Source organism: Oncorhynchus nerka, linkage group LG27 (genome assembly GCF_034236695.1).
Source record: "Oncorhynchus nerka isolate Pitt River linkage group LG27, Oner_Uvic_2.0, whole genome shotgun sequence".
Taxonomy (NCBI): Eukaryota; Metazoa; Chordata; class Actinopteri; order Salmoniformes; family Salmonidae; genus Oncorhynchus; species Oncorhynchus nerka.
In genome coordinates, this window is record NC_088422.1 from 84,952,950 (window position 1) to 84,967,208 (window position 14,259).

A 14,259-nucleotide genomic window follows, 5' to 3' on the forward strand; every position below is an offset into this window, starting at 1 on the left:
CATATTTCTGTACCTATTTAAACTATGTCTTTATTTCCCGATCACAATTCATCACAATGGCTTGTTTGTCTTTGAATCATTTTAAGCATCTGTAAACACGAATTAACACCTCCAACATCGTACTGCTTTGAACACATTTAACATGAGCCCTGGTGTTTCCTAATATCCCAGTGATACTCTGCCTCGCGCTACAGCTGGAAATAAACCACTTCATGTTGCTCAACTTGCCATTGGCTCAACCGGTGGCTCAACTTATCCCATTCGCTCATCTTACCCCAAGGCAAACATTTGACTATATTAGCCCACACAGATACAAGGATGCACTTTCATGCTAGGTTTAGGTCCTCATATTGAAGCTCATACAGAGCCCAACTGATGCATAGAACAATCTTTAAATGATCTACTTTAGTTTAGATACAAGCATCATGAAACCTCTAACACAATTCATTCATTTGACTTATAGTGAAAATCCACTTTTTTAAACCTTGCTTACCACTTTTTCACAGACTCCATGAAATGATGTCCTCTTCCTAAATGTTTGGTCAAATTATACATTTTGTTTATGGTTTCCTAGAAACAAGGGCTGGCTCAACTTACCGTTTGGTTCAACTTACCGTTTGGTTCAACTTGTATTAGTGTTGTCACTCATAACTCATAGTTGTGATCTGTCTCTCCAGCCTTCCCGTGCCATGAGAACGGTGCCACGGTGTTGCAGTACGCTCCCAAGCAGCAGCTGCTGATCTCGGGAGGCAGGAAGGGCTTTGTGTGTGTGTTTGACATCCGACAGAGACAGCTGCTACACACCTTCCAGGCCCACGACTCAGCCGTCAAAGCCCTGGCGCTCGACACCTCCGAAGACTTCTTCGTAACCGGCTCGGCTGAGGGGAACATGAAGGTGATTTTCCTTATTACTTTGTAATGAGGAAAATGGAATAAGCTCTCCAGCTGTATTTCAATGACCAAATGTGTGTAAAAATGTATGTAAATCACAGGATTGATCTGTGAAAGACATCATGTAATTCCATGAATGTATTGGTCATTGCCTTTCTCTTTACCTCTCTCTTTCACTCCCCCTCTCCTTCTCCTCCAGGTGTGGAAGCTGGCAGGCCATGGCCTCATGCACTCGTTTAGCACAGAGCATGCCAAGCAGTCCATCTTCCGGAACATCGGAGCAGGCGTCATGCAGGTGGAGACCCGCCCCGGCAACCGCATATTCACCTGCGGCGCCGACGGAACCCTCAAGATGAGGGTTCTACCCGACCGCTACAACATCCCCTCTAGCATCTTCGACATTCTGTAGACCCCAAACCACTTCCTGTACTGTCTGTAGAGAGGTCATCTGATTGGTTAGTGGTTGAACGTTGAAACTATAACCAAACTTTCACTGGAATATTCAACATCTTGTAGAAACGTAAATACCTGGAAGGGGTATGTCTAAATGGCGGTGGATAGGAAGGAGTAAGGTTGAAAGATTAACCAAACTTTCTTTCACTCGTATAACATTGTGTAGAGAGACGAAGAGAGATCGGGGTAAAGGTTGAGAGATAGATCACTAAGTATATTACACTGCTGGATAGGCTAGAGGGCTCTACTGATATGTGTGACGTAGAGGTGAAAGGTTGAGAGATGACCAAGGTTTCAGCAGCTTTGAGAGAGCAACAGAGTGTGTACGGTACGGTATGACTTTACCTAGTGGAAATCGTATCAGAAAAGTTCAATTGAGCTGTGAATATTTTATTCTTTCCCAAAGCCTAAAAGCGTGTATTAAAACGTAAAGCAACAGGTTCCATACTTGATTTTAACAGTTAGATTTCCTGTCATTTTAAAAGCGGCTGCTGTTTACGAGTGTGTCAGTCCATATGAAAGCTATGCATGACTTCCTGTTCTCGTTTTAAGCGGTGCAATCACATGGTTTATTGATATGATAGTGCTCTGTACAAGTGCTCAAACTCTTCTAAAGTGTGTATCTGTTGTCATTTTGTGCCCATAAGCTGAAAAACTCTCTTAGCATCTACATTAACCAGCACTGTGGTTCCTTTAGTCAGTCAGTCAGTGGTCTGGTGTGACTCTGAAGTTGTTGATCTGCATTTTGTTGAAATGGTTTCATCCTCTTCATCCCCTGGCTAATCTCACTGTTAATGACAATGTTTAATGGCACACTATCCCCATAGTGACCCCATCCCATAACACTGGCTGCCCAGTGACTCGCTAGCCTACTCCATCGATTGATCTATGGATTGATTGAGCCTAGCAGCTATGTGATCACACCTCTCTGTATCTGCTGCCTGCCTGCCGTCAAAAGCCTGTTTGTGCGGCAGCAGCGGCCTCACTGCTAGAACGTTGTGTTTGGAAGATGGTGTGTTTTGATCTTGTGACTGTGTGTAGTCTATATGTCTCATCTGTCTGTTCCACTGAACCCCCCCCCCCCCGAGAAGAAAGAAACACATGGGGTCTGTTATGTTCTGTATGGGTCTGTTATGTTCTGTATGGGTCTGTTATGTTCTGTATGGGTCTGTTATGTTCTGTATGGGTCTGTTATGTTCTGTATGGGTCTGTTATGTTCTGTTATGTTCTGAATGGGTATGTTATGTTCTGTATGGGTCGGTTATGTTCTGTATGGGACTGTTATGTTCTGTATGGGTCTGTTATGTTCTGTATGGGACTGTTATGTTCTGTATGGGTCAACATTTTATTTTTTGTTGTTGAACTATTTACCTATTTGTTTTTGGTTGGTGGGTTGGTGGGTTGTTTCTTTGCAGGCTGTTGTTATTTGTGTTGGACTTTTTGCCTTTTACGTTAGGAATGTAATGGGTTAATACTGTATTTTACTGGGACATAGTGCAACATGGCATAGGTTTGTGTTTGGTGATACTACTGTACTGTATTGTTTTTACAAACCTTATTGAATAGATATTTGCACTCAAATCTGGGGACACTAAAAGTTTATTTCAAAACGAATAGGCTATGGGAAGGACAAATAAACTACTGTTATATACAAATGAATGTCTGGCTGTATTTGGCCTAGTGGTAAAAAGTGAAATAGTTTTAATATATGAAATACCACAGCAGCTTGTACAAACATGAAAGCGTTTGACTTATTTTTCTGTTTTGTATCATAGCGGCTGGATTAGTTGTATCTTTTGTTAAATGTTTGTATTGTTTTTATTATTAAACAGATTTGTGTTTCCTTCCCTCCATCTGGGTACCACGTCTGACATCTGTTTACATATTCTACCTTCTGTCCTGTGTAATGTTAGTACTTATGAAGCCTTATAATGCCTTATAAACATTCATAGGTCACCTTATAGATGCAGTCATAGAGGATCATTAAAAACATCACAGTGAAGCAATAACACGCTAGGCACCTTACAAGAAGGTACCGAGCCTTGTTTTGCTTTATGGTACATGCTTCATAATGCTCTATAACATCTATAAGGGGATATTCATGTCTATATAAGATATTAACACTTCATAATGCTCTATAACATCTATAAGGGGATATTCATGTCTATTTAAGATATTAACACTTCATAATGCTCTATAACATCTATAAGGGGATATTCATGTCTATATAAGATATTAACACTTCATAATGCTCTATAACATCTATAAGGGGATATTCATGTCTATATAAGATATTAACACTTCATAATGCTCTATAACATCTATAAGGGGATATTCATGTCTATTTAAGATATTAACACTTCATAATGCTCTATAACATCTATAAGGGGATATTCATGTCTATATAAGATATTAACACTTCATAATGCTCTATAACATCTATAAGGGGATATTCATGTCTATTTAAGATATTAACACTTCATAATGCTCTATAACATCTATAAGGGGATATTCATGTCTATATAAGATATTAACACTTCATAATGCTCTATAACATCTATAAGGGGATATTCATGTCTATATAAGATATTAACACTTCATAATGCTCTATAACATCTATAAGGGGATATTCATGTCTATTTAAGATATTAACACTTCATAATGCTCTATAACATCTATAAGGGGATATTCATGTCTATATAAGATATTAACACTTCATAATGCTCTATAACATCTATAAGTGGATATTCATGTATATAAGATATTAACACTTCATAATGCTCTATAACATCTATGATATTCATGTCTAAGATATTAAACTTCATAATCTATAACATCTATAAGTGGATATTCATGTATATAAGATATTAACACTTCATAATGCTCTATAACATCTATAAGTGGATATTCATGTATATAAGATATTAACACTTCATAATGCTCTATAACATCTATAAGTGGATATTCATGTATATATCATAATGCTCTATAACATCTATATGGATATTCATGTATATAAGATATTAACACTTCATAATGCTCTATAACATCTATAAGTGGATATTCATGTATATAAGATATTAACACTTCACTTCATAATGCTCTATAACATCTATAAGTGGATATTCATGTATATAAGATATTAACACTTCATGATGCTCTATAACATCTATAAGTGGATATTCATGTATATAAGATATTAACACTTAAGTGGATATTCATGTATATAAGATAGTAACACTTCATAATGCTCTATAACATCTATAAGTGGATATTCATGTATATAAGATAGTAACACTTCATAATGCTCTATAACATCTATAAGTGGATATTCATGTATATAAGATATTAACACTTCATAATGCTCTATAACATCTATAAGTGGATATTCATGTATATAAGATATTAACACTTCATAATGCTCTTTTACATCTCTAAGGGGATATTCATGTATATAAGATATTAACACTTCATGATGCTCTATAACATCTATAAGTGGATATTCATGTATATAAGATATTAACACTTCATGATGCTCTATAACATCTATAAGTGGATATTCATGTATATAAGATATTAACACTTCATGATGCTCTATAACATCTATAAGTGGATATTCATGTATATAAGATATTAACACTTCATGATGCTCTATAACATCTATAAGTGGATATTCATGTATATAAGATATTAACACTTCATGATGCTCTATAACATCTATAAGTGGATATTCATGTATATAAGATATTAACACTTCATAATGCTCTATAACATCTATAAGTGGATATTCATGTATATAAGATATTAACACTTCATAATGCTCTATAACATCTATAAGTGGATATATTAACACTTCATAAAAAGGTGCTTTAAGTAAAGTGTTGTTCAGGTATCTACAGTATATATCTATAGCTCAGTATGGGGTGGCTATGACTAGATAACTAGAGAGAGTCCAGAGAGAGACAGGAATTTTTTTTTTTTTTTACCTTTATTTTACTAGGCAAGTCAGTTAAGAACATATTCTTATTTTCAATGACGGCCTGGGAACAGTGGGTTAACTGCCTGTTCAGGGGCAGAACGACAGATTTGTACCTTGTCAGCTCGGGGGTTTGAACTCGCAACCTTCCGGTTACTAGTCCAGCGCTCTAACCACTAGGCTACACTGCCGCCCCATATAGAGCAGGCTGTCCTACCGTGGTCAAAGTTCTACCTTTGTAAGTTGAATAAATGATTTTTATTTCATCAGGTTGATTTAATGTTTGTTTCTGTATTTTCTCTCTCTAGACATGATAATCAGTAGAGACCATGCAGCAGCAAATATCATTGTCGGGAATAAACATATGTACACATTTCCAATATAGGTCTTTTTAAAGCATTTTGCTCTCAAAGGGATGCTGGTCATGGTAGGATCCAAGTAAATATGGAAACACATTTCTGATACATATTTTGTCATGCAGTCACAGGGAAAGTCTAGTAAGGACTTTACAGCTATAAATAGTATTAACTCCACAAAAAGCCATGTTTCCAGGGTAGACCTTAAAAAAGAGTTACATTTACCAAATAAATATAATATACAAGTGAGAGACATAAAAACAATATAACAAGTCAAGTGGTTAATAAGTATCCTTACAAAAAGAGAATTCCACGATCTCAAATGGAAAAACATGGAAAACAGTACAGCAATTATTTTACTGTTTAAACCATCGCCACAATACAATATAGACTATAACAATTCTATTATAATGATCTACTTCCTACTCTGATAAGCCCTTATTCAGTTCAACTCTACATTGGAAAAGGTACAGTATGTGCATCTTTGGAAGCTGTAATCCAATTGAAACAAATATTTGAACAGCAGTCACATAAAGGTTCTTTATCCCAGCCAGCAGTCCCAGAAGGCCATTAGAAAAGAGTCCTTGTTGAGATGGCATAAAACTAAAGACAACACGTACATATTATAAATAAAAAACAGCCATAATATTCACCATTGCTGTTCAGCTTTAATTAAGCACTTTAAAAGGCTGGCCATCTGTAATCAGAATACAATTACAATACCATCTGAACACTGTCAAAACAATGTCAGAATACTGTAAAAAAAACAACAACATCAAAACACCCTCAGAATACCGTCAAAACACGGTCTCAGTCATCAGAGATGAAGTGCACCACATACAGCTTCACGTAGCTCTGATCCCACACATACAGGTGTCTGTTATTGGGGCTATAGGACAGCATGGCCAGCACCCCGCCAGGGGACCTCAGTTCAAAGGTCACGTTGACCGGTTTTCCCTTCAGGAGGTCGAAGGCGAAGGTCACACGGGTGTCCTTGGTGTCGGTGACGTACAGTACGCCACAGGCCACGAAGGCGTTGCCGGCCTTGGTCCTGGGGTAGGTGGTGTTGATGTACGATGTGACAGAGAAGCTCTTCAGGTCCAGCTGGGCCACCATAATGCTGTCGTCCAGACTGGAGGCAAAGATGAGCCACAGGCCGTTCTCATCCGCCGCCAGCTTGAAGTAGGTCTTTGAGTTGTAGAGCAGATAGGACAGGTTGTGGTACAGAGCATTGTCGATGGTCAGGGTGTGGAGACGCTTGGACTGCAGGTCGAACCTGGGAGATGAATGGAGGGTGTAAGAAATAAACTATGTACATTTCTACATTTACCTTTGCTTTCCGTTTGCTTTCCTTAGGAACTGTGCACCACAATGCCACACCAGCAGAAGAAAAGAAGAGTCTCAGGATCATACACAGCCAGTGACATCACAAAGACAGAATATTTTTCTTCAAGACTTAAATTGCACAAGGCCAAAAAGCTTCACCTTGATTTCCCTCTGACAACTATCCATTGTTATCAGACAAATATCTAGTGCGGTAGGAGCTAAGGGATCAGTTGGATTCAAGCAGGGTAACTACCATCCCTTCTTTACCTGGCAAGGTTGGAGGTGCCAAACTATGGTTCTTTACCTGGCCAGGTTGGAGGTGCCAAACTATGGTTCTTTACCTGGCCAGGTTGGAGGTGCCAAACTTTGGTTCTTTACCTGGCAAGGTTGGAGGTGCCAAACTATGGTTCTTTACCTGGCCAGGTTGGAGGTGCCAAACTATGGTTCTTTACCTGGCCAGGTTGGAGGTGCCAAACTATGGTTCTTTACCTGGCCAGGTTGGAGGTGCCAAACTATGGTTCTTTACCTGGCCAGGTTGGAGGTGATGGTTCTTTACCTGCCAGGTTGGAGGTGCCAAACTATGGTTCTTTACCTGGCCAGGTTGGAGGTCTTTACCTGGCCAGGTTGGAGGTGCCAAACTATGGTTCTTTACCTGGCCAGGTTGGAGGTGCCAAACTATGGTTCTTTACCTGGCCATGTTGGAGGTGCCAAACTATGGTTCTTTACCTGGCCAGGTTGGAGGTGCCAAACTATGGTTCTTTACCTGGCCATGGTTGCCAAACTATGGTTCTTTACCTGGCCAGGTTGGAGGTGCCAAACTATGGTTCTTTACCTGGCCAGTGCCAAACTATGGTTCTTTACCTGGCCAGGTTGGAGGTGCCAAACTATGGTTCTTTACCTGGCCAGGTTGGAGGTGCCAAACTATGGTTCTTTACCTGGCCAGGTTGGAGGTGCCAAACTATGGTTCTTTACCTGGCCAGGTTGGAGGTGCCAAACTATGGTTCTTTACCTGGCCATGTTGGAGGTGCCAAACTATGGTTCTTTACCTGGCCATGTTGGAGGTGCCAAACTATGGTTCTTTACCTGGCCAGGTTGGTGGTTCCAGCGATGTGATAGTAGAAGGATCCGTTATGAACGGCATGGCCACACCCCTGGTAGAACTTCCTGCCATCGATGACCTCACTGGTGGCATTCTGGAATGAGGCGATGCTCTTATACTCCTTCACCGTGCGACCTGGAGACATAGGATTGGTTGTTGTGTGAGTGTGTAGGAGGTACCAGAGAAGTGCTAAAGATAATGTGATTGGCTGTTGCCTGCGTTTGGCTGGTCCCAGAGAAATGCTAAAGACATTTGATTGGCTGTTGTGTGAGTTTGGGAGGTACCAGAGAAATGTTCGGCCACCCAGATGCGTTTGTCGTTCAGCACAGCCGTGTCTTCCATCCACGTTCCGAACGTACTCTCCATCTTTGATATGTTACGGGGGTTGATCAGTGACTTGATGATGCACTCTGAGGTACAGAAGATAAAACATTTATTGTTTAATTGATTGATAGATTGATTGGTTTGCATATACAGTCATATTAAGATTTTGTCTGAGGGTTTTTAAACAAATTCTTCAAGTCATGCAAGTCATTGTACCATTTTTCTTATTTAGTGGTATCTCTTGTAACTTCCCAGCCTCTTTGGCAGACAGAGTCCCATCGTTTGGTACAGCATGTGATGGATCTGAAATAGTCAATGATAATGAAAGAAGTGATGATAGAATCAGTAGGAGAGTTGGTGGTGGGTAGAGGAACTGTAGTATAGATAGTAACAGGCTGGGGGGGGTAGATACAGGAGTTGGGTAGGTAAAGTAGCGGTGTGCAGGGTAGTTACCCACCCAGGGTCTGGGCAGCGTGGATGGGAAGATTGGCCCGGTGACTCCTGTTTCTGGGGGGCCCCTGGGGTCCTTGTGGGCCAGGAGGTCCAGGGGGGCCAATGGGGCCTGGAGTACCAGGAGGACCAGCCGGACCTGGGGGGCCTAGACAGACCCGAAAGACAAGGATTTTCACAATCACGTTGTATTTCAAGTAGAGCTGTCCAGGTATAAACTGGATGGACTGGTCATGAAACAGGATAGGTCTTGCCCACACTAATGTTGCAACACATACAGGTACCTTAGGTGTTGTGCTAAGACCACATTCATTTGCAGTTCTAATGAAGCTCTGTTAAGATTTTGCAATAAAGGTATGTGCTGAACCATTTGTGTGTACAATGGTGACGGTACAGCAAGTCTCATCATGTACTTTAGGAGTCATAGTGATGTTGTAATTGTGAGGTATCTAATATAGACAGTGGACATTGTCATTTCTGTCCGTTCTTACCCTCCAAGATGACATCGTTGGACGATTGTGAATTTTCCCCTGCGGGTCCAGGTTCTCCTCTGTCTCCTTTCTCCCCTGGCTCACCTTTCTCACCTGTGAAGGAACACGGTTATCGTTTTTCATATGTGCAGGTGATTTACAAACCCTAACTTGAGACATGGAATGGAACAGGAATTCATAAAGGCCTGATCCAAAAATAAACCCTAGCTTCATAAGATTCTCAAAGACCACAATCAAATGAGTCAAGCTTGTGTAATGTGCGAGACGTGGGTTCTTACATCTGAGCTACTGTTAAGAAAAGAGTTCCCACAATGTGAACTAGACATAGGTCTACTAAATCTTCGCTTCAGTCTGGAAATTCCAAGGATTCGTCAAGTCAAAGCCATTCCAGTAAACCATGAACCATTCCATTCACTTCTCCTGGGCTGCTAAAATATTGTCTATTTAGTGCCCTACTTTTGAGCAGGGCCCATTGGGCTCTAGTCAAAAGTAGTGCACTATATAGGAAATAGGGTGTGAATCATGTCCTTCCCTCCTGAGGAACGCACCAGTGGGCTGATGGGAGAATGAGGTTTACAGCCCATTCAAGAGCAGCCCAAAACCACAGAGTCATGAATAACATTAGTCTACTGTGGGACAGAAAGCAGTTTCCTTTCTTCCTCCGTTTCCGCTTCTATGGTGTTTCCACCACAGTGGAAAACATGATTCAGCATTGTGACACCACATATCTCATAGATCTGAATGGCTGAGTTGGAAATAAGAACAGGCGAAAGAAAGTGTTATGTGGAGATCTGTGTGTATCTTATGTGTGTATCTGGGTGCACTGTGGGGTAATTGCGCGCAAGTGTAAGTGTGTGCATGTGTGTGTCTGAATATATGTGTGTGTGTGTGTGTGTGTGTGTGTGTGTGTGTGTGTGTGTGTGTGTGTGTGTGTGTGTGTGTGTGTGTGTGTGTGTGTGTGTGTGTGTGTGTGTGTGTGTGTGTGTGTGTGTGTGTGTGTGTGTGTGTGTGTGTGGTGGCTTGTGTGTCTGAGGTTGTGTGTGTTAGAGTGCATGTTATTGACCCTGAGGAGATCTGCTCTACCCTTTCTATGTTCTATTATCTCTCTCTTTTCAGTCACAGAACCAGGCAGAGCCCCAGGTAACAATACATAATGGACACATCAGATGATAGACAGATAGATACAATGAGGCAGAAAATAGAGAGTAAGAATGATTCTCTCTGTTACTGTAAAAGGGTCTTTCACTCCATACCTCTCTTCCCTCGTTTTCCATCAGCCCCAGGCAGTCCATCTAGTCCTGGGATGCCATCAGTGCCATTGTGCCCAGGCAGACCATGCAGGCCAGGTAGCCCTGCCATACATACATTACAACCACAGTACTTTACATGGTCAGGCAGACCTATCATACATACATTACAACCACAGTACTTTACATGGTCAGACAGCCCTGCCATACATACATTACAACCACAGTACTTTACATGGTCAGGCAGACCTATCATACATACATTACAACCACAGTACTTTACATGGTCAGGCAGCCCTATCATATACAAACACATTTCAACCACAGTACTTTACATGGTCAGGCAGCCCTATCATAACTACATTACAACCATATTACTTTACATGGTCAGGCAGCCCTATCATACATACATTACAACCACAGTACTTTACATGGTCAGGCAGCCCTATCATACATACATTACAACCACAGTACTTTACATGGTCAGGCAGCCGTATCATAAATACCTTACAACCACAGTACTTTACATGGTCAGGCAGCCCTATCATAAATACATTACAACCACATTACTTTACATGGTCAGGCAGACCTATCATACATACATTACAACCACAGTACTTTACAAGGCCAGGCAGCCCTATCATACATACATTACAACCACAGTACTTTACATGGTCAGGCAGACCTATCATACATACATTACAAACACAGTACTTTACATGGTCAGGCAGCCCTATCATAAATACATTATAAACACAGTACTTTACATGGTCAGGCAGACCTATCATATACAAACACATTACAACCACAGTACTTTACATGGTCAGGCAGCCCTATCATACATACATTACAACCACAGTACTTTACATGGTCAGGCAGCCCTATCATAAATACATTACAACCACAGTACTTTACATGGTCAGGCAGCCCTATCATAAATACATTACAACCACATTACTTTACATGGTCAGGCAGACCTATCATACATACATTACAACCACAGTACTTTACAAGGCCAGGCAGCCCTATCATACATACATTACAACCACAGTACTTTACATGGTCAGGCAGACCCACCATATACAAACACATTACAACCACAGGACTTTACATGGTCAGGCAGCCCTATCATATACAAACACATTACAACCACAGTACTTTACATGGTCAGGAAGCCCTATCATAACTACATTACAACCATATTACTTTACATGGTCAGGCAGCCGTATCATAAATACCTTACAACCATATTACTTTACATGGTCAGGCAGCCCTATCATACATACTTTACAACCACAGTACTTTACATGGGCAGGCAGCCCTATCATATACAAACACATTACAACCACAGTACTTTACATGGTCAGGAAGCCCTATCATAACTACATTACAACCATATTACTTTACATGGTCAGGCAGCCCTATCATACATACATTACAACCACAGTACTTTACATGGTCAGGCAGCCCTATCATACATACATTACAACCACAGTACTTTACATGGTCAGGCAGCCGTATCATAAATACCTTACAACCATATTACTTTACATGGTCAGGCAGCCCTATCATAAATACATTACAACCACAGTACTTTACATGGTCAGGCAGCCCTATCATAAATACATTACAACCACATTACTTTACATGGTCAGGCAGACCTATCATACATACATTACAACCACAGTACTTTACAAGGCCAGGCAGCCCTATCATAAATACATTACAACCACAGTACTTTACAAGGCCAGGCAGCCCTATCATACATACATTACAACCACAGTACTTTACAAGGCCAGGCAGCCCTATCATACATACATTACAACCACAGTACTTTACAAGGCCAGGCAGCCCTATCATAAATACATTACAACCACAGTACTTTACAGGGTCAGGCAGCCCTATCATACATACATTACAACCACAGGACTTTACATGGTCAGGCAGCCCTATCATATACAAACACATTACAACCACAGTACTTTACATGGTCAGGCAGCCCTATCATAAATACATTACAACCACAGTACTTTACAAGGCCAGGCAGCCCTATCATACATACATTACAACCACAGTACTTTACAAGGCCAGGCAGCCCTATCATACATACATTACAACCACAGTACTTTACAGGGTCAGACAGCCCTATCATATACAAACACATTACAACCACAGTACTTTACATGGTCAGGAAGCCCTATCATAAATACATTACAGCCACATTACTTTACATGGTCAGGCAGACCTATCATACATACATTACAATCACATTACTTTACATGGTCAGGCAGCCCTATCATACATACATTACAACCACAGTACTTTACATGGTCAGGCAGACCTACCATATACAAACACATTACAACCACAATACTTTACATGGTCAGGAAGCCCTATCATAAATACATTACAGCCACATTACTTTACATGGTCAGGCAGACCTATCATACATACATTACAATCACATTACTTTACATGGTCAGGCAGACCTATTATACATACATTACAACCACATTACTTTACATGGTCAGGCAGACCTATTATACATATATTACAACCACATTACTATACATGGTCAGGCAGCCCTATTATACATACATTACAACCACAGTACTTTACATGGTCAGGCAGACCTATCATACATACATTACAACCACAATACTTTACATGGTCAGGCAGACCTATTATACATACATTACAACCATGGTACTTTACATGGTCAGACAGCCCTATCATATACAAACACATTACTACCACATTACTTTACATGGTCTGGCAGCCCTATCATATACAAACACATTACTACCACATTACTTTACATGGTCTGGCAGCCCTATCATATACAAACACATTACTACCACATTACTATACATGGTCAGGCAGCCCTATCATATACAAACACATTACTACCACATTACTATACATGGTCAGGCAGCCCTGCCATACATACATTACAACCACAGTGCTTTACATGGTCAGGCAGCCCTATCATATACAAACACATTACTACCACATTACTATACATGGTCAGGCAGCCTTATCATATACAAACACATTACTACCACATTACTATACATGGTCAGGCAGCCCTGCCATACATACATTACAACCACAGTGCTTTACATGGTCAGGCAGACCTATCATATACAAACACATTACAACCATGCAGGAGTAATATCAGTAAGTACAGATGCATAGCCGTGGGCAAAACATTTAATAAATACACTATCTTAAGCAATATCCCAGAGATGCTCTGGAAGAGTCCTTGGGATACTTAACATTATGTGGGGGTCCAGTGTGTTTTCTGTCATTTTGCCATGGTTACACCAAGTTACTGGGATATTCTTATGGGTCACTCAAACAAAAAGCTGTGGCATGGCTAAAAAGGGATTGAGTGATGGCTAAGATGATCAATATGAATCTTTAAAGTGTTTAATCAGTTGACAACTTACCAGGGGGTCCAGGAGGTCCGGGTGGTCCTACAACACAACATAGAGAGATCAGGGGATGATAACGCACTGCACCTTGACTGGTGAGAACATGTTGGAGAATGTGTGAAACTCCACTTGAATTCACTTCAGTTACACGAGGGAAAGAAGAGTGTCAATTATTATTACTGTTCTTGTCATTATTGGGACATACCAGC

General features: G+C 40.6%; 2 protein-coding genes across 2 annotated transcripts in view; one reads left to right on the forward strand and one right to left on the reverse strand.

The window, feature by feature from the left end:
* Positions 1–3,197, forward strand: part of dmxl2 (Dmx-like 2) — a 145,873-nt gene extending 142,676 nt beyond the window's left edge. Inside the window, 2 exon segments of the mRNA XM_065011174.1 lie at positions 678–895; positions 1,091–3,197. Of these exon segments, the coding sequence (XP_064867246.1) occupies positions 678–895; positions 1,091–1,300 (428 nt within the window). The 3' untranslated portion in view covers positions 1,301–3,197.
* Positions 3,198–5,276: 2,079 nt separating this feature from the next.
* The window catches only part of gldn (gliomedin), an 11,136-nt gene continuing 2,153 nt past the window's right edge, over positions 5,277–14,259 (reverse strand). Inside the window, exons 3-11 of the mRNA XM_065012144.1 lie at positions 14,256–14,259; positions 14,066–14,092; positions 10,620–10,718; positions 9,367–9,459; positions 8,883–9,023; positions 8,642–8,728; positions 8,386–8,511; positions 8,086–8,236; positions 5,277–6,952 (exon numbers count right to left, since the gene is read on the reverse strand). The exon at positions 14,256–14,259 is cut by the window's right edge and continues 48 nt beyond it. Coding sequence (XP_064868216.1) covers positions 6,487–6,952; positions 8,086–8,236; positions 8,386–8,511; positions 8,642–8,728; positions 8,883–9,023; positions 9,367–9,459; positions 10,620–10,718; positions 14,066–14,092; positions 14,256–14,259 — 1,194 coding nt within the window. The 3' untranslated portion in view covers positions 5,277–6,486. The remainder of the gene's footprint in view (positions 6,953–8,085; positions 8,237–8,385; positions 8,512–8,641; positions 8,729–8,882; positions 9,024–9,366; positions 9,460–10,619; positions 10,719–14,065; positions 14,093–14,255) is intronic.